At 41.9% G+C, this 19,582-nt stretch overlaps 1 protein-coding gene across 1 annotated transcript in view; it reads left to right on the top strand.

Moving 5' to 3' along the window:
• CLCN6 (chloride voltage-gated channel 6) overlaps positions 1-19,582 on the top strand; it is a 282,298-nt gene that overhangs the window by 199,688 nt on the left and 63,028 nt on the right. Inside the window, exon 13 of the mRNA XM_068238749.1 lies at positions 18,602-18,728. Within this exon, the coding sequence (XP_068094850.1) occupies positions 18,602-18,728 (127 nt within the window). The remainder of the gene's footprint in view (positions 1-18,601; positions 18,729-19,582) is intronic.

The following is a 19,582-nucleotide window of genomic DNA, read 5'->3' as shown; positions in this document are numbered from 1 at the left end:
TAGGTCAGTGTGTGATGTATAGAGATCAGTGATAGGTCAGTGTGGTGTATAGAGATCAGTGATAGGTCAGTGTGTATAGAGATCAGTGATAGGTCAGTGTGTGATGTAGAGAGATCAGTGATAGGTCAGTGTGTGATGTATAGAGATCAGTGATAGGTCAGTGTGTGATGTATAGAGATCAGTGATAGGTCAGTGTGTAATGTATAGAGATCAGTGATAGGTCAGTGTGTATAGAGATCAGTGATAGGTCAGTGTGTATAGAGATCAGTGATAAGTCAGTGTGTGATGTATAGAGATCAGTGATAGGTCAGTGTGTGGTGTATAGAGATCAGTGATAGGTCAGTGTGTATAGAGATCAGTGATAGGTCAGTGTGTATAGAGATCAGTGATAAGTCAGTGTGTGATGTATAGAGATCAGTGATAGGTCAGTGTGTGGTGTATAGAGATCAGTGATAGGTCAGTGTGTATAGAGATCAGTGATAGGTCAGTGTGTATAGAGATCAGTGATAGGTCAGTGTGTGATGTATAGAGATCAGTGATAGGTCAGTGTGTATTGAGATCAGTGATAGGTCAGTGTGTGATGTATAGAGATCAGTGATAGGTCAGTGTGTGATGTATAGAGATCAGTGATAGGTCATTGTGTGATGTATAGAGGTCAGTGTGTGATGTATAGAGATCAGTGTGTATAGAGATCAGTGATAGGTCAGTGTGTGATGTATAGAGATCAGTGATAGGTCAGTGTGTATAGAGATCAGTGATAGGTCAGTGTGTGATGTATATAGATCAGTGATAGGTCAGTATGTATAAAAATCAGTGATAGGTCAGTGTGTGATGTATAGAGATCAGTGATAGGTCAGTGTGTATAGAGATCAGTGATAGGTCAGTGTGGTGTATAGAGATCAGTGATAGGTCAGTGTGTGGTGTATAGAGATTAGTGATAGTTCAGTGTGTGATGTATAGAGATCAGTGATAGGTCAGTGTGTGATGTATAGAGATCAGTGATAGGTCAGTGTGTATAGAGATCAGTGATAGGTCAGTGTGTGATGTATGGAGATCAGCGATAGGTCAGTGTGTGATGTATAGAGATCAGTGATAGGTCAGTGTGTGATGTATAGAGATCAGTGATAGGTCATTGTGTGATGTATAGAGATCAGTGATAGGTCAGTGTGTGATGTATAGAGATCAGTGATAGGTCAGTGTGTGATGTATAGAGATCAGTGATAGGTCATTGTGTGATGTATAGAGATCAGTGATAGGTCAGTGTGTGATGTATAGAGATCAGTGATAGGTCAGTGTGATGTATAGAGATCAGTGATAGGTCAGTGTGTGATGTGTAGAGAGCAGTGATTGGCCAGTGTGTATAGAGATCAGTGATAGGTCAATGTGTGGTGTATAGAGATCAGTGATAGGTCAGTGTGTGATGTATAGAGATCAGTGATAGGTTAGTGTGTGACGTATAGAGATCAGTGATAGGTCAGTATGTATAGAGATCAGTGATAGGTCAGTGTGTGATGTATAGAGATTAGTGATAGGTCAGTGTGTGATGTATAGAGATCAGTGATAGGTCAGTGTGTGATGTATAGAGATCAGTGATTGGTCAGTGTATGATGTATAGAGATTAGTGATAGGTCAGTGTGTGATGTATAGAGATCAGTGATACATCAGTGTGATGTATAGAGATCAGTGTTAGGTCAGTGTGGTGTATAGAGATCAGTGATAGGTCAGTGTGTGATGTATAGAGATCAGTGATAGGTCAGTGTGTATAGAGATCAGTGATAGGTCAGTGTGTATAGAGATCAGTGATAGGTCAGTGTGTGATGTATAGAGATCAGTGATAGGTCAGTGTGTATAGAGATCAGTGATAGGTCAGTGTGTATAGAGATCAGTGATAGGACAGTTTGATGTATAGAGATCAGTGATAGGTCAGTGTGTGGTGTATAGAGATCAGTGATAGGTCAGTGTGTATAGAGATCAGTGACAGGTCAGTGTGTATAGAGATCAGTGATAGGTCAGTGTGTATAGAGATCAGTGATAGGTCAGTGTGTGATGTATAGAGATCAGTGATAGGTCAGTATTTATAGAGATCAGTGATTGGACAGTGTGTGATGTATAGAGATCAGTGATAGGTCAGTGTGGTGTATAGAGATCAGTGATAGGTCAGTGTGTATAGAGATCAGTGATAGGTCAGTGTGTGATGTATAGAGATCAGTGATAGGTCAGTGTGTATAGAGATCAGTGATAGGTCAGTGTGTATAGAGATCAGTGATAGGTCAGTTTGATGTATAGAGATCAGTGATAGGTCAGTGTGTGGTGTATAGAGATCAGTGATAGGTCAGTGTGTATAGAGATCAGTGACAGGTCAGTGTGTATAGAGATCAGTGATAGGTCAGTGTGTATAGAGATCAGTGATAGGTCAGTGTGTGATGTATAGAGATCAGTGATAGGTCAGTATTTATAGAGATCAGTGATTGGACAGTGTGTGATGTATAGAGATCAGTGATAGGTCAGTGTGGTGTATAGAGATCAGTGATAGGTCAGTGTATATAGAGATCAGTAATAGGTCAGTGTGTGATGTATAGAGATCAGTGATAGGTCAGTGTGTATAGAGATCAGTGATAGGACAGTGTGTATAGAGATCAGTGATAGGTCAGTGTGATGTATAGAGATCAGTGATAGGTCAGTGTGTGGTGTATAGAGATCAGTGATAGGTCAGTGTGTATAGAGATCAGTGATAGGTCAGTGTGTATAGAGATCAGTGATAGGTCAGTGTGTATAGAGATCAGTGATAGGTCAGTGTGTGGTGTATAGAGATCAGTGATAGGTCAGTGTGTGATGTATAGAGATCAGTAATAGGTCAGTATGTATAGAGATCAGTGATTGGACAGTGTGTGATGTATAGAGATCAGTGATAGGTCAGTGTGGTGTATAGAGATCAGTGATAGGTCACTGTATATAGAGATCAGTAATAGGTCAGTGTGTGATGTATAGAGATCAGTGATAGGTCAGTGTGTATAGAGATCAGTGATAGGTCAGTGTGTGATGTATAGAGATCAGTGATAGGTCAGTGTGTATAGAGATCAGTGATAGGTCAGTGTGTGATGTATAGAGATCAGTAATAGGTCAGTGTGATGTATAGAGATCAGTGATAGGTCAGTGTGTGATGTATAGAGATCAGTGATAGGTCAGTGTGTGATGTATAGAGATCAGTGATAGGTCAGTGTGTATAGAGATCAGTGATAGGAGAGTGTGTATAGAGATCAGTGATTTGTCAGTGTGTATAGAGATCAGTGATAGGTCAGTTTGTGATGTATAGAGATCAGTGATGGGTCAGTGTGTGATGTATAGAGATCTGTGATAGGTCAGTGTGTATAGAGATCAGTGATAGGTCAGTGTGGTGTATAGAGATCAGTGATAGGTCAGTGTGTATAGAGATCAGTGATAGGTCAGTGTGTGATGTATAGAGATCAGTGATAGGTCAGTGTGTATAGAGATCAGTGATAGGTCAGTGTGTATAGAGATCAGTGATATGTCAGTGTGTGATGTATAGAGATCAGTGATAGGTCAGTGTGTGATGTATAGAGATCAGTGATAGGTCAGTGTGTATAGAGATCAGTGATATGTCAGTGTGTGATGTATAGAGGTCAGTGATAGGTCAGTGTGTGATGTATAGAGATCAGTGATAGGTCAGTGTGTGATGTATAGAGATCAGTGATAGGTCAGTGTGTGATGTATAGAGATCAGTGATTGGACAGTGTGTGATGTATAGAGATCAGTGATAGGTCAGTGTGGTGTATAGAGATCAGTGATAGGTCAGTGTGATGTATAGAGATCAGTGATAGGTCAGTGTGTATAGAGATCAGTGATAGGTCAGTGTGTGATGTATAGAGATCAGTGATAGGTCAGTGTGTATAGAGATCAGTGATAGGTCAGTGTGTATAGAGATCAGTGATAGGTCAGTGTGTATAGAGATCAGTGATAGGTCAGTGTGTGATGTATAGAGATCAGTGATAGGTCAGTGTGTATAGAGATCAGTGATAGGTCAGTGTGTGGTGTATTGAGATCAGTGATAGGTCAGTGTGTATAGAGATCAGTGATAGGTCAGTGTGTGATGTATAGAGATCAGTGATAGGTCAGTGTGTGATGTATAGAGGTCAGTGATAGGTCAGTGTGTGATGTATAGAGATCAGTGATAGGTCAGTGTGTGATGTATAGAGATCAGTGATAGGTCATTGTGGTATATAGAGATCAGTGATAGGTCAGTGTGTATAGAGATCAGTGATAGGTCAGTGTGATGTATAGAGATCAGTGATAGGTCAGTGTGTATAGAGATCAGTGATAGGTCAGTGTGTATAGAGATCAGTGATAGGTCAGTGTGTATAGAGGTCAGTGATAGGTCAGTGTGTGATGTATAGAGATCAGTGATAGGTCAGTGTGTGGTGTGTAGAGATCAGTGATAGGTCAGTGTGTGATGTACAGAGATCAGTGATAGGTCAGTGTGATGTATAGAGATCAGTGATAGGTCAGTGTGTGATGTATAGAGATCAGTGATAGGTCAGTGTGTGATGTACAGAGATCAGTGATAGGTCAGTGTAATGTATAGAGATCAGTGATAGGTCAGTGTGTATAGAGATCAGTGATAGGTCAGTGTGTGATGCATAAAGATCAGTGATAGGTCAGTGTGTGATGTATAGAGATCAGTGATAGGTCAGTGTGTATAGAGATCAGTGATAGGTCAGTGTGTGATGTATAGAGATCAGTGATAGGTCAGTGTGTATAGAGATCAGTGATAGGTCAGTGTGTGATGTATTGAGATCAGTGATAGGTCAGTGTGTGATGTATAGAGATCAGTGATAGGTCAGTGTGTGATGTATAGAGATCAGTGATAGGTCAGTGTGATGTATAGAGATCAGTGATAGGTCAGTGTGTGATGTATAGAGATCAGTGATAGGTCAGTGTGTGATGTATAGAGAGCAGTGATAGGTCAGTGTGTGATGTATTGAGATCAGTGATAGGTCAGTGTGATGTATAGAGATCAGTGATTGGTCAGTGTGTGATGTATAGAGATCAGTGATAGGTCAGTGTGTGATGTATAGAGATCAGTGATTGGTCAGTGTGTGATGTATAGAGATCAGTGATAGGTCAGTATGTGATGTATAGAAATCAGTGATTGGTCAGTGTGATGTATAGAGATCAGTGATAGGTCAGTGTGTGGTGTATAGAGATCAGTGATAGGTCAGTGTGTGATGTATAGAGATCAGTGATTGGTCAGTGTGTGATGTATAGAAATCAGTGATAGGTCAGTGTGATGTATAGAGATCAGTGATAGGTCAGTGTGTGATGTATAGAGATCAGTGATAGGTCAGTGTGATGTATAGAGATCAGTGATAGGTCAGTGTGTGGTGTATAGAGATCAGTGATAGGTCAGTGTGTGATGTATAGAGATCAGTGATAGGTCAGTGTGTGATGTATAGAGATCAGTGATTGGTCAGTGTGTGATGTATAGAAATCAGTGATTGGTCAGTGTGTGATGTATAGCAGTGTATAGATGTATAGCAGTGGCTGGATAGTGTACTGGTTAAGGGCACTGCCTTGAACATGGGAGACCAGGGTTCGAATCCTGGCTAGGTCAAGTACCTATTCAGTAAGGAGTTCAAGGCAAGACTCCCTAACACTGCAGGGTGGCCTGCTGAGCGCGCCCCAGTGGCTGCAGCTCTTGAGCGCTTTGAGTCCGACAGGAGAAAAGCGCTATACAAATGTTCACATTATTATTATATTATCACACATTATATAGAGATCAGTGATAGGTCAGTGTGTGATGTATAGAGATCAGTGATAGGTCAGTGTGTGGTGTATAGAGATCAGTGATAGGTCAGTGTGTGATGTATAGAGATCAGTGATAGGTCAGTGTGTATAGAGATCAGTGATAGGTCAGTGTGTGATGTATAGAGATCAGTGATAGGTCAGTGTGTGATGTATAGAGATCAGTGATAGGTCAGTGTGTATAGAGATCAGTGACAGGTCAGTGTGTATAGAGATCAGTGATAGGTCAGTGTGTATAGAGATCAGTGATAGGTCAGTGTGTGATGTATAGAGATCAGTGATAGGTCAGTATTTATAGAGATCAGTGATTGGACAGTGTGTGATGTATAGAGATCAGTGATAGGTCAGTGTGGTGTATAGAGATCAGTGATAGGTCAGTGTATATAGAGATCAGTAATAGGTCAGTGTGTGATGTATAGAGATCAGTGATAGGTCAGTGTGTATAGAGATCAGTGATAGGACAGTGTGTATAGAGATCAGTGATAGGTCAGTGTGATGTATAGAGATCAGTGATAGGTCAGTGTGTGGTGTATAGAGATCAGTGATAGGTCAGTGTGTATAGAGATCAGTGATAGGTCAGTGTGTATAGAGATCAGTGATAAGTCAGTGTGTATAGAGATCAGTGATAGGTCAGTGTGTGGTGTATAGAGATCAGTGATAGGTCAGTGTGTGATGTATAGAGATCAGTAATAGGTCAGTATGTATAGAGATCAGTGATTGGACAGTGTGTGATGTATAGAGATCAGTGATAGGTCAGTGTGGTGTATAGAGATCAGTGATAGGTCACTGTATATAGAGATCAGTAATAGGTCAGTGTGTGATGTATAGAGATCAGTGATAGGTCAGTGTGTATAGAGATCAGTGATAGGTCAGTGTGTGATGTATAGAGATCAGTGATAGGTCAGTGTGTATAGAGATCAGTGATAGGTCAGTTTGTGATGTATAGAGATCAGTAATAGGTCAGTGTGATGTATAGAGATCAGTGATAGGTCAGTGTGTGATGTATAGAGATCAGTGATAGGTCAGTGTGTATAGAGATCAGTGATAGGTCAGTGTGTATAGAGATCAGTGATTTGTCAGTGTGTATAGAGATCAGTGATAGGTCAGTTTGTGATGTATAGAGATCAGTGATGGGTCAGTGTGTGATGTATAGAGATCTGTGATAGGTCAGTGTGTATAGAGATCAGTGATAGGTCAGTGTGGTGTATAGAGATCAGTGATAGGTCAGTGTGTATAGAGATCAGTGATAGGTCAGTGTGTGATGTATAGAGATCAGTGATAGGTCAGTGTGTATAGAGATCAGTGATAGGTCAGTGTGTGGTTTATAGAGATCAGTGATAGGTCAGTGTGTGATGTATAGAGATCAGTGATAGGTCAGTGTGTGATGTATAGAGATCAGTGATAGGTCAGTGTGTGATGTATAGAGATCAGTGATTGGACAGTGTGTGATGTATAGAGATCAGTGATAGGTCAGTGTGGTGTATAGAGATCAGTGATAGGTCAGTGTGATGTATAGAGATCAGTGATAGGTCAGTGTGTATAGAGATCAGTGATAGGTCAGTGTGTGATGTATAGAGATCAGTGATAGGTCAGTGTGTATAGAGATCAGTGATAGGTCAGTGTGTGATGTATTGAGATCAGTGATAGGTCAGTGTGTGATGTATAGAGATCAGTGATTGGTCAGTGTGTGATGTATAGAGATCAGTGATAGGTCAGTGTGTATAGAGATCAGTGATAGCCCAGTGTGTGATGTATAGAGATCAGTGATAGGTCAGTGTGTGATGTATAGAGATCAGTGATAGGTCAGTGTGTGATGTATAGAGGTCAGTGATAGGTCAGTGTGTGATGTATAGAGATCAGTGATAGGTCAGTGTGTGATGTATAGAGATCAGTGATAGGTCATTGTGGTATATAGAGATCAGTGATAGGTCAGTGTGTATAGAGATCAGTGATAGGTCAGTGTGATGTATAGAGATCAGTGATAGGTCAGTGTGTATAGAGATCAGTGATAGGTCAGTGTGTATAGAGATCAGTGATAGGTCAGTGTGTATAGAGGTCAGTGATAGGTCAGTGTGTGATGTACAGAGATCAGTGATAGGTCAGTGTGTGGTGTGTAGAGATCAGTGATAGGTCAGTGTGATGTATAGAGATCAGTGATAGGTCAGTGTGTGATGTATAGAGATCAGTGATAGGTCAGTGTGTGATGTACAGAGATCAGTGATAGGTCAGTGTAATGTATAGAGACCAGTGATAGGTCAGTGTGTATAGAGATCAGTGATAGGTCAGTGTGTGATGCATAAAGATCAGTGATAGGTCAGTGTGTGATGTATAGAGATCAGTGATAGGTCAGTGTGTATAGAGATCAGTGATAGGTCAGTGTGTGATGTATTGAGATCAGTGATAGGTCAGTGTGTGATGTATAGAGATCAGTGATTGGTCAGTGTGTGATGTATAGAGATCAGTGATAGGTCTGTGTGTGATGTATAGAGATCAGTGATAGGTCAGTGTGTGATGTATAGAGATCAGTGATTGGTCAGTGTGTGATGTATAGAAATCAGTGATTGGTCAGTGTGTGATGTATAGCAGTGTATAGATGTATAGCAGTGGCTGGATAGTGTACTGGTTAAGGGCTCTGCCTTTGACATGGGAGACCATGGTTCGAATCCTGGCTAGGTCAAGTACCTATTCAGTAAGGAGTTCAAGGCAAGACTCCCTAACACTGCAGGGTGGCCTGCTGAGCGCGCCCCAGTGGCTGCAGCTCTTGAGCGCTTTGAGTCCGACAGGAGAAAAGCGCTATACAAATGTTCACATTATTATTATATTAGCACACATTATATAGAGATCAGTGATAGGTCAGTGTGTGATGTATAGAGATCAGTGATAGGTCAGTGTGTGATGTATAGAGATCAGTGATAGGTCAGTGTGTGATGTATAGAGATCAGTGATAGGTCAGTGTGTATAGAGATCAGTGATAGGTCAGTGTGTGATGTATAGAGATCAGTGATAGGTCAGTGTGTGATGTATAGAGATCAGTGATAGGTCAGTGTGTGATGTATAGAGATCAATGATTGGTCAGTGTGTGGTGTATTGAGATCAGTGATAGGTCAGTGTGTGGTGTATTGAGATCAGTGATAGGTCAGTGTGTGGTGTATTGAGATCAGTGATAGGTCAGTGTGTATAGAGATCAGTGATAGGTCAGTGTGCATAGAGATCAGTGATAAGTCAGTGTGTGATGTATAGAAATCAGTGATAGGTCAGTGTGTGGTGTATAGAGATCAGTGATAGGTCAGTGTGATGTATAGAGATCAGTGATAGGTCAGTGTGTGATGTATAGAGATCAGTGATAGGTCAGTGTGTGATGTATAGAGATCAGTGATAGGTCAGTGTGTATAGAGATCAGTGATAGGTCAGTGTGCATAGAGATCAGTGATAAGTCAGTGTGTGATGTATAGAGATCAGTGATAGGTCAGTGTGTATAGAGATCAGTGATAGGTCAGTGTGTATAGAGATCAGTGATAGGTCAGTGTGTGATGTATAGGGATCAGTGATAGGTCAGTGTGTGATGTATAGAGATCAGTAATAGGTCAGTGTGTGATGTATAGAGATCAGTGATAGGTCAGTGTGTGGTGTATAGAGATCAGTGATAGGTCAGTGTGTGATGTATAGAGATCAGTGATAGGTCAGTGTGTGATGTATAGAGATCAGTGATAGGTCAGTGTGTATAGAGATCAGTGATAGGTCAGTGTGTATAGAGATCAGTGATAGGTCAGTGTGTATAGAGATCAGTGATAGGTCAGTGTGTGATGTATAGAGATCAGTGATAGGTCAGTGTGTGATGTATAGAGATCAGTGATAGGTCAGTGTGGTGTATAGAGATCAGTGATAGGTCAGTGTGTATAGAGATCAGTGATAGGTCAGTGTGTGATGTAGAGAGATCAGTGATAGGTCAGTGTGTGATGTATAGAGATCAGTGATAGGTCAGTGTGTGATGTATAGAGATCAGTGATAGGTCAGTGTGTAATGTATAGAGATCAGTGATAGGTCAGTGTGTATAGAGATCAGTGATAGGTCAGTGTGTATAGAGATCAGTGATAAGTCAGTGTGTGATGTATAGAGATCAGTGATAGGTCAGTGTGTGGTGTATAGAGATCAGTGATAGGTCAGTGTGTATAGAGATCAGTGATAGGTCAGTGTGTATAGAGATCAGTGATAAGTCAGTGTGTGATGTATAGAGATCAGTGATAGGTCAGTGTGTGGTGTATAGAGATCAGTGATAGGTCAGTGTGTATAGAGATCAGTGATAGGTCAGTGTGTATAGAGATCAGTGATAGGTCAGTGTGTGATGTATAGAGATCAGTGATAGGTCAGTGTGTATTGAGATCAGTGATAGGTCAGTGTGTGATGTATAGAGATCAGTGATAGGTCAGTGTGTGATGTATAGAGATCAGTGATAGGTCATTGTGTGATGTATAGAGGTCAGTGTGTGATGTATAGAGATCAGTGTGTATAGAGATCAGTGATAGGTCAGTGTGTGATGTATAGAGATCAGTGATAGGTCAGTGTGTATAGAGATCAGTGATAGGTCAGTGTGTGATGTATATAGATCAGTGATAGGTCAGTATGTATAAAAATCAGTGATAGGTCAGTGTGTGATGTATAGAGATCAGTGATAGGTCAGTGTGTATAGAGATCAGTGATAGGTCAGTGTGGTGTATAGAGATCAGTGATAGGTCAGTGTGTGGTGTATAGAGATTAGTGATAGTTCAGTGTGTGATGTATAGAGATCAGTGATAGGTCAGTGTGTGATGTATAGAGATCAGTGATAGGTCAGTGTGTATAGAGATCAGTGATAGGTCAGTGTGTGATGTATGGAGATCAGCGATAGGTCAGTGTGTGATGTATAGAGATCAGTGATAGGTCAGTGTGTGATGTATAGAGATCAGTGATAGGTCATTGTGTGATGTATAGAGATCAGTGATAGGTCAGTGTGTGATGTATAGAGATCAGTGATAGGTCAGTGTGTGATGTATAGAGATCAGTGATAGGTCATTGTGTGATGTATAGAGATCAGTGATAGGTCAGTGTGTGATGTATAGAGATCAGTGATAGGTCAGTGTGATGTATAGAGATCAGTGATAGGTCAGTGTGTGATGTGTAGAGAGCAGTGATTGGCCAGTGTGTATAGAGATCAGTGATAGGTCAATGTGTGGTGTATAGAGATCAGTGATAGGTCAGTGTGTGATGTATAGAGATCAGTGATAGGTTAGTGTGTGACGTATAGAGATCAGTGATAGGTCAGTATGTATAGAGATCAGTGATAGGTCAGTGTGTGATGTATAGAGATTAGTGATAGGTCAGTGTGTGATGTATAGAGATCAGTGATAGGTCAGTGTGTGATGTATAGAGATCAGTGATTGGTCAGTGTATGATGTATAGAGATTAGTGATAGGTCAGTGTGTGATGTATAGAGATCAGTGATACATCAGTGTGATGTATAGAGATCAGTGTTAGGTCAGTGTGGTGTATAGAGATCAGTGATAGGTCAGTGTGTGATGTATAGAGATCAGTGATAGGTCAGTGTGTATAGAGATCAGTGATAGGTCAGTGTGTATAGAGATCAGTGATAGGTCAGTGTGTGATGTATAGAGATCAGTGATAGGTCAGTGTGTATAGAGATCAGTGATAGGTCAGTGTGTATAGAGATCAGTGATAGGACAGTTTGATGTATAGAGATCAGTGATAGGTCAGTGTGTGGTGTATAGAGATCAGTGATAGGTCAGTGTGTATAGAGATCAGTGACAGGTCAGTGTGTATAGAGATCAGTGATAGGTCAGTGTGTATAGAGATCAGTGATAGGTCAGTGTGTGATGTATAGAGATCAGTGATAGGTCAGTATTTATAGAGATCAGTGATTGGACAGTGTGTGATGTATAGAGATCAGTGATAGGTCAGTGTGGTGTATAGAGATCAGTGATAGGTCAGTGTGTATAGAGATCAGTGATAGGTCAGTGTGTGATGTATAGAGATCAGTGATAGGTCAGTGTGTATAGAGATCAGTGATAGGTCAGTGTGTATAGAGATCAGTGATAGGTCAGTTTGATGTATAGAGATCAGTGATAGGTCAGTGTGTGGTGTATAGAGATCAGTGATAGGTCAGTGTGTATAGAGATCAGTGACAGGTCAGTGTGTATAGAGATCAGTGATAGGTCAGTGTGTATAGAGATCAGTGATAGGTCAGTGTGTGATGTATAGAGATCAGTGATAGGTCAGTATTTATAGAGATCAGTGATTGGACAGTGTGTGATGTATAGAGATCAGTGATAGGTCAGTGTGGTGTATAGAGATCAGTGATAGGTCAGTGTATATAGAGATCAGTAATAGGTCAGTGTGTGATGTATAGAGATCAGTGATAGGTCAGTGTGTATAGAGATCAGTGATAGGACAGTGTGTATAGAGATCAGTGATAGGTCAGTGTGATGTATAGAGATCAGTGATAGGTCAGTGTGTGGTGTATAGAGATCAGTGATAGGTCAGTGTGTATAGAGATCAGTGATAGGTCAGTGTGTATAGAGATCAGTGATAGGTCAGTGTGTATAGAGATCAGTGATAGGTCAGTGTGTGGTGTATAGAGATCAGTGATAGGTCAGTGTGTGATGTATAGAGATCAGTAATAGGTCAGTATGTATAGAGATCAGTGATTGGACAGTGTGTGATGTATAGAGATCAGTGATAGGTCAGTGTGGTGTATAGAGATCAGTGATAGGTCACTGTATATAGAGATCAGTAATAGGTCAGTGTGTGATGTATAGAGATCAGTGATAGGTCAGTGTGTATAGAGATCAGTGATAGGTCAGTGTGTGATGTATAGAGATCAGTGATAGGTCAGTGTGTATAGAGATCAGTGATAGGTCAGTGTGTGATGTATAGAGATCAGTAATAGGTCAGTGTGATGTATAGAGATCAGTGATAGGTCAGTGTGTGATGTATAGAGATCAGTGATAGGTCAGTGTGTGATGTATAGAGATCAGTGATAGGTCAGTGTGTATAGAGATCAGTGATAGGAGAGTGTGTATAGAGATCAGTGATTTGTCAGTGTGTATAGAGATCAGTGATAGGTCAGTTTGTGATGTATAGAGATCAGTGATGGGTCAGTGTGTGATGTATAGAGATCTGTGATAGGTCAGTGTGTATAGAGATCAGTGATAGGTCAGTGTGGTGTATAGAGATCAGTGATAGGTCAGTGTGTATAGAGATCAGTGATAGGTCAGTGTGTGATGTATAGAGATCAGTGATAGGTCAGTGTGTATAGAGATCAGTGATAGGTCAGTGTGTATAGAGATCAGTGATATGTCAGTGTGTGATGTATAGAGATCAGTGATAGGTCAGTGTGTGATGTATAGAGATCAGTGATAGGTCAGTGTGTATAGAGATCAGTGATATGTCAGTGTGTGATGTATAGAGGTCAGTGATAGGTCAGTGTGTGATGTATAGAGATCAGTGATAGGTCAGTGTGTGATGTATAGAGATCAGTGATAGGTCAGTGTGTGATGTATAGAGATCAGTGATTGGACAGTGTGTGATGTATAGAGATCAGTGATAGGTCAGTGTGGTGTATAGAGATCAGTGATAGGTCAGTGTGATGTATAGAGATCAGTGATAGGTCAGTGTGTATAGAGATCAGTGATAGGTCAGTGTGTGATGTATAGAGATCAGTGATAGGTCAGTGTGTATAGAGATCAGTGATAGGTCAGTGTGTATAGAGATCAGTGATAGGTCAGTGTGTATAGAGATCAGTGATAGGTCAGTGTGTGATGTATAGAGATCAGTGATAGGTCAGTGTGTATAGAGATCAGTGATAGGTCAGTGTGTGGTGTATTGAGATCAGTGATAGGTCAGTGTGTATAGAGATCAGTGATAGGTCAGTGTGTGATGTATAGAGATCAGTGATAGGTCAGTGTGTGATGTATAGAGGTCAGTGATAGGTCAGTGTGTGATGTATAGAGATCAGTGATAGGTCAGTGTGTGATGTATAGAGATCAGTGATAGGTCATTGTGGTATATAGAGATCAGTGATAGGTCAGTGTGTATAGAGATCAGTGATAGGTCAGTGTGATGTATAGAGATCAGTGATAGGTCAGTGTGTATAGAGATCAGTGATAGGTCAGTGTGTATAGAGATCAGTGATAGGTCAGTGTGTATAGAGGTCAGTTATAGGTCAGTGTGTGATGTATAGAGATCAGTGATAGGTCAGTGTGTGGTGTGTAGAGATCAGTGATAGGTCAGTGTGTGATGTACAGAGATCAGTGATAGGTCAGTGTGATGTATAGAGATCAGTGATAGGTCAGTGTGTGATGTATAGAGATCAGTGATAGGTCAGTGTGTGATGTACAGAGATCAGTGATAGGTCAGTGTAATGTATAGAGATCAGTGATAGGTCAGTGTGTATAGAGATCAGTGATAGGTCAGTGTGTGATGCATAAAGATCAGTGATAGGTCAGTGTGTGATGTATAGAGATCAGTGATAGGTCAGTGTGTATAGAGATCAGTGATAGGTCAGTGTGTGATGTATAGAGATCAGTGATAGGTCAGTGTGTATAGAGATCAGTGATAGGTCAGTGTGTGATGTATTGAGATCAGTGATAGGTCAGTGTGTGATGTATAGAGATCAGTGATAGGTCAGTGTGTGATGTATAGAGATCAGTGATAGGTCAGTGTGATGTATAGAGATCAGTGATAGGTCAGTGTGTGATGTATAGAGATCAGTGATAGGTCAGTGTGTGATGTATAGAGAGCAGTGATAGGTCAGTGTGTGATGTATTGAGATCAGTGATAGGTCAGTGTGATGTATAGAGATCAGTGATTGGTCAGTGTGTGATGTATAGAGATCAGTGATAGGTCAGTGTGTGATGTATAGAGATCAGTGATTGGTCAGTGTGTGATGTATAGAGATCAGTGATAGGTCAGTATGTGATGTATAGAAATCAGTGATTGGTCAGTGTGATGTATAGAGATCAGTGATAGGTCAGTGTGTGGTGTATAGAGATCAGTGATAGGTCAGTGTGTGATGTATAGAGATCAGTGATTGGTCAGTGTGTGATGTATAGAAATCAGTGATAGGTCAGTGTGATGTATAGAGATCAGTGATAGGTCAGTGTGTGATGTATAGAGATCAGTGATAGGTCAGTGTGATGTATAGAGATCAGTGATAGGTCAGTGTGTGGTGTATAGAGATCAGTGATAGGTCAGTGTGTGATGTATAGAGATCAGTGATAGGTCAGTGTGTGATGTATAGAGATCAGTGATTGGTCAGTGTGTGATGTATAGAAATCAGTGATTGGTCAGTGTGTGATGTATAGCAGTGTATAGATGTATAGCAGTGGCTGGATAGTGTACTGGTTAAGGGCACTGCCTTGAACATGGGAGACCAGGGTTCGAATCCTGGCTAGGTCAAGTACCTATTCAGTAAGGAGTTCAAGGCAAGACTCCCTAACACTGCAGGGTGGCCTGCTGAGCGCGCCCCAGTGGCTGCAGCTCTTGAGCGCTTTGAGTCCGACAGGAGAAAAGCGCTATACAAATGTTCACATTATTATTATATTATCACACATTATATAGAGATCAGTGATAGGTCAGTGTGTGATGTATAGAGATCAGTGATAGGTCAGTGTGTGGTGTATAGAGATCAGTGATAGGTCAGTGTGTGATGTATAGAGATCAGTGATAGGTCAGTGTGTATAGAGATCAGTGATAGGTCAGTGTGTGATGTATAGAGATCAGTGATAGGTCAGTGTGTGATGTATAGAGATCAGTGATAGGTCAGTGTGTATAGAGATCAGTGACAGGTCAGTGTGTATAGAGATCAGTGATAGGTCAGTGTGTATAGAGATCAGTGATAGGTCAGTGTGTGATGTATAGAGATCAGTGATAGGTCAGTATTTATAGAGATCAGTGATTGGACAGTGTGTGATGTATAGAGATCAGTGATAGGTCAGTGTGGTGTATAGAGATCAGTGATAGGTCAGTGTATATAGAGATCAGTAATAGGTCAGTGTGTGATGTATAGAGATCAGTGATAGGTCAGTGTGTATAGAGATCAGTGATAGGACAGTGTGTATAGAGATCAGTGATAGGTCAGTGTGATGTATAGAGATCAGTGATAGGTCAGTGTGTGGTGTATAGAGATCAGTGATAGGTCAGTGTGTATAGAGATCAGTGATAGGTCAGTGTGTATAGAGATCAGTGATAAGTCAGTGTGTATAGAGATCAGTGATAGGTCAGTGTGTGGTGTATAGAGATCAGTGATAGGTCAGTGTGTGATGTATAGAGATCAGTAATAGGTCAGTATGTATAGAGATCAGTGATTGGACAGTGTGTGATGTATAGAGATCAGTGATAGGTCAGTGTGGTGTATAGAGATCAGTGATAGGTCACTGTATATAGAGATCAGTAATAGGTCAGTGTGTGATGTATAGAGATCAGTGATAGGTCAGTGTGTATAGAGATCAGTGATAGGTCAGTGTGTGATGTATAGAGATCAGTGATAGGTCAGTGTGTATAGAGATCAGTGATAGGTCAGTTTGTGATGTATAGAGATCAGTAATAGGTCAGTGTGATGTATAGAGATCAGTGATAGGTCAGTGTGTGATGTATAGAGATCAGTGATAGGTCAGTGTGTATAGAGATCAGTGATAGGTCAGTGTGTATAGAGATCAGTGATTTGTCAGTGTGTATAGAGATCAGTGATAGGTCAGTTTGTGATGTATAGAGATCAGTGATGGGTCAGTGTGTGATGTATAGAGATCTGTGATAGGTCAGTGTGTATAGAGATCAGTGATAGGTCAGTGTGGTGTATAGAGATCAGTGATAGGTCAGTGTGTATAGAGATCAGTGATAGGTCAGTGTGTGATGTATAGAGATCAGTGATAGGTCAGTGTGTATAGAGATCAGTGATAGGTCAGTGTGTGGTTTATAGAGATCAGTGATAGGTCAGTGTGTGATGTATAGAGATCAGTGATAGGTCAGTGTGTGATGTATAGAGATCAGTGATAGGTCAGTGTGTGATGTATAGAGATCAGTGATTGGACAGTGTGTGATGTATAGAGATCAGTGATAGGTCAGTGTGGTGTATAGAGATCAGTGATAGGTCAGTGTGATGTATAGAGATCAGTGATAGGTCAGTGTGTATAGAGATCAGTGATAGGTCAGTGTGTGATGTATAGAGATCAGTGATAGGTCAGTGTGTATAGAGATCAGTGATAGGTCAGTGTGTGATGTATTGAGATCAGTGATAGGTCAGTGTGTGATGTATAGAGATCAGTGATTGGTCAGTGTGTGATGTATAGAGATCAGTGATAGGTCAGTGTGTATAGAGATCAGTGATAGGTCAGTGTGTGATGTATAGAGATCAGTGATAGGTCAGTGTGTGATGTATAGAGGTCAGTGATAGGTCAGTGTGTGATGTATAGAGATCAGTGATAGGTCAGTGTGTGATGTATAGAGATCAGTGATAGGTCATTGTGGTATATAGAGATCAGTGATAGGTCAGTGTGTATAGAGATCAGTGATAGGTCAGTGTGATGTATAGAGATCAGTGATAGGTCAGTGTGTATAGAGATCAGTGATAGGTCAGTGTGTATAGAGATCAGTGATAGGTCAGTGTGTATAGAGGTCAGTGATAGGTCAGTGTGTGATGTACAGAGATCAGTGATAGGTCAGTGTGTGGTGTGTAGAGATCAGTGATAGGTCAGTGTGATGTATAGAGATCAGTGATAGGTCAGTGTGTGATGTATAGAGATCAGTGATAGGTCAGTGTGTGATGTACAGAGATCAGTGATAGGTCAGTGTAATGTATAGAGACCAGTGATAGGTCAGTGTGTATAGAGATCAGTGATAGGTCAGTGTGTGATGCATAAAGATCAGTGATAGGTCAGTGTGTGATGTATAGAGATCAGTGATAGGTCAGTGTGTATAGAGATCAGTGATAGGTCAGTGTGTGATGTATTGAGATCAGTGATAGGTCAGTGTGTGATGTATAGAGATCAGTGATTGGTCAGTGTGTGATGTATAGAGATCAGTGATAGGTCTGTGTGTGATGTATAGAGATCAGTGATAGGTCAGTGTGTGATGTATAGAGATCAGTGATTGGTCAGTGTGTGATGTATAGAAATCAGTGATTGGTCAGTGTGTGATGTATAGCAGTGTATAGATGTATAGCAGTGGCTGGATAGTGTACTGGTTAAGGGCTCTGCCTTTGACATGGGAGACCATGGTTCGAATCCTGGCTAGGTCAAGTACCTATTCAGTAAGGAGTTCAAGGCAAGACTCCCTAACACTGCAGGGTGGCCTGCTGAGCGCGCCCCAGTGGCTGCAGCTCTTGAGCGCTTTGAGTCCGACAGGAGAAAAGCGCTATACAAATGTTCACATTATTATTATATTATCACACATTATATAGAGATCAGTGATAGGTCAGTGTGTGATGTATAGAGATCAGTGATAGGTCAGTGTGTGATGTATAGAGATCAGTGATAGGTCAGTGTGTATAGAGATCAGTGATAGGTCAGTGTGTGATGTATAGAGATCAGTGATAGGTCAGTGTGTGATGTATAGATATCAGTGATAGGTCAGTGTGTGATGTATAGAGATCAGTGATAGGTCAGTGTGGTGTATAGAGATCAGTGTGTGATGTATAGAGATCACAGAGAGATCAGGGAGTACAGTATTGTGTGTTGGGGGATGTTATTGATGATGCACATTTGATCCCAGTATTTATGTTCCTGTCTTGTAGGGTGTGTGAGAGTCTGCTGGTCTCTCTGGTAACCACAGTGGTGGTCTTTGTCTCCTCGATGGTCCTCGGTGAATGTCGCAGACTGTCTCCTTCCAGCACCTGGAGTAATGTCAGCATCACCACGCTGGTACTTCCTCCTCCTTACATCTAACATGGCTGACTACTAAACATTGTGTATTTACCACTGTTTGTGTCCTTACCTAGCCGTCTATGTCCCTGCTGGGCGTTCTGTGCCCCTACCTGGCTGTCTGTGCCCCTATCTGGCTGTCTGTGCCCCTACCTGGCTGTCTGTGTCCCTGCCTGGCTTTCTATGCCCCTACCTTGCTGTCTGTGTCCCTACCTGGCTTTCTGTGTCCCTACCTGGCTGGCTGTGCCCCTATCTGGCTGTCTGTGTCCCTGTTGGGCTTTCTGTGCCCCTACCTGGCTTTCTGTGTCCCTGCTGGGCTTTCTGTGCCCCTACATGGCTGTCTGTGTCCCTACCTGGCTGTCTGTGTCCCTGCCTGGCTTTCTGTGTCCCTACCTGTCTGTGCCCCTACCTGGCTGTCTGTGTCCCTGCCTGGCTGTCTGTGCCCCTGCCTGGCTGTCTGTGTCCCCACCTGGCTGTCTGTGCCCCTGCCTGGCTGTTTGTGCCCCTACCTCGCTGTCTGAGCCCTTGCCCGGCTTCCTGTGCCCCTGCTGGGGCTGGGAAATCTGTTATACAGGGCAGGGGCTGGCAGAAAGCTGTAACGCAGGGCAGGGGCTGGCAGAAAGCTGTGACGCAGGGCAGGTGCTGGCAGAAAGCTGTGACGCAGGGGCTGGCAGAAAGCTGTGACGCAGGGGCTGGCAGAAAGCTGTGATGCAGGGCAGGGGCTGGCAGAAAGCTGTGACGCAGGGCAGGGGTTGGCAGAAAGCTGTAACGCAGGGTAGGGGCTGGCAGAAAGCTGTGACGCAGGGCAGGGGCTGGCAGGAAGCTGTGACGCAGGGCAGGGGCTGGCAGGAAGC

The sequence above is a fragment of the Hyperolius riggenbachi genome, chromosome 6 (genome assembly GCF_040937935.1).
Source record: "Hyperolius riggenbachi isolate aHypRig1 chromosome 6, aHypRig1.pri, whole genome shotgun sequence".
Taxonomy (NCBI): Eukaryota; Metazoa; Chordata; class Amphibia; order Anura; family Hyperoliidae; genus Hyperolius; species Hyperolius riggenbachi.
Note: the sequence above shows the minus strand (reverse complement) of the source record. Positions and strands in the feature narration are given on the sequence as shown.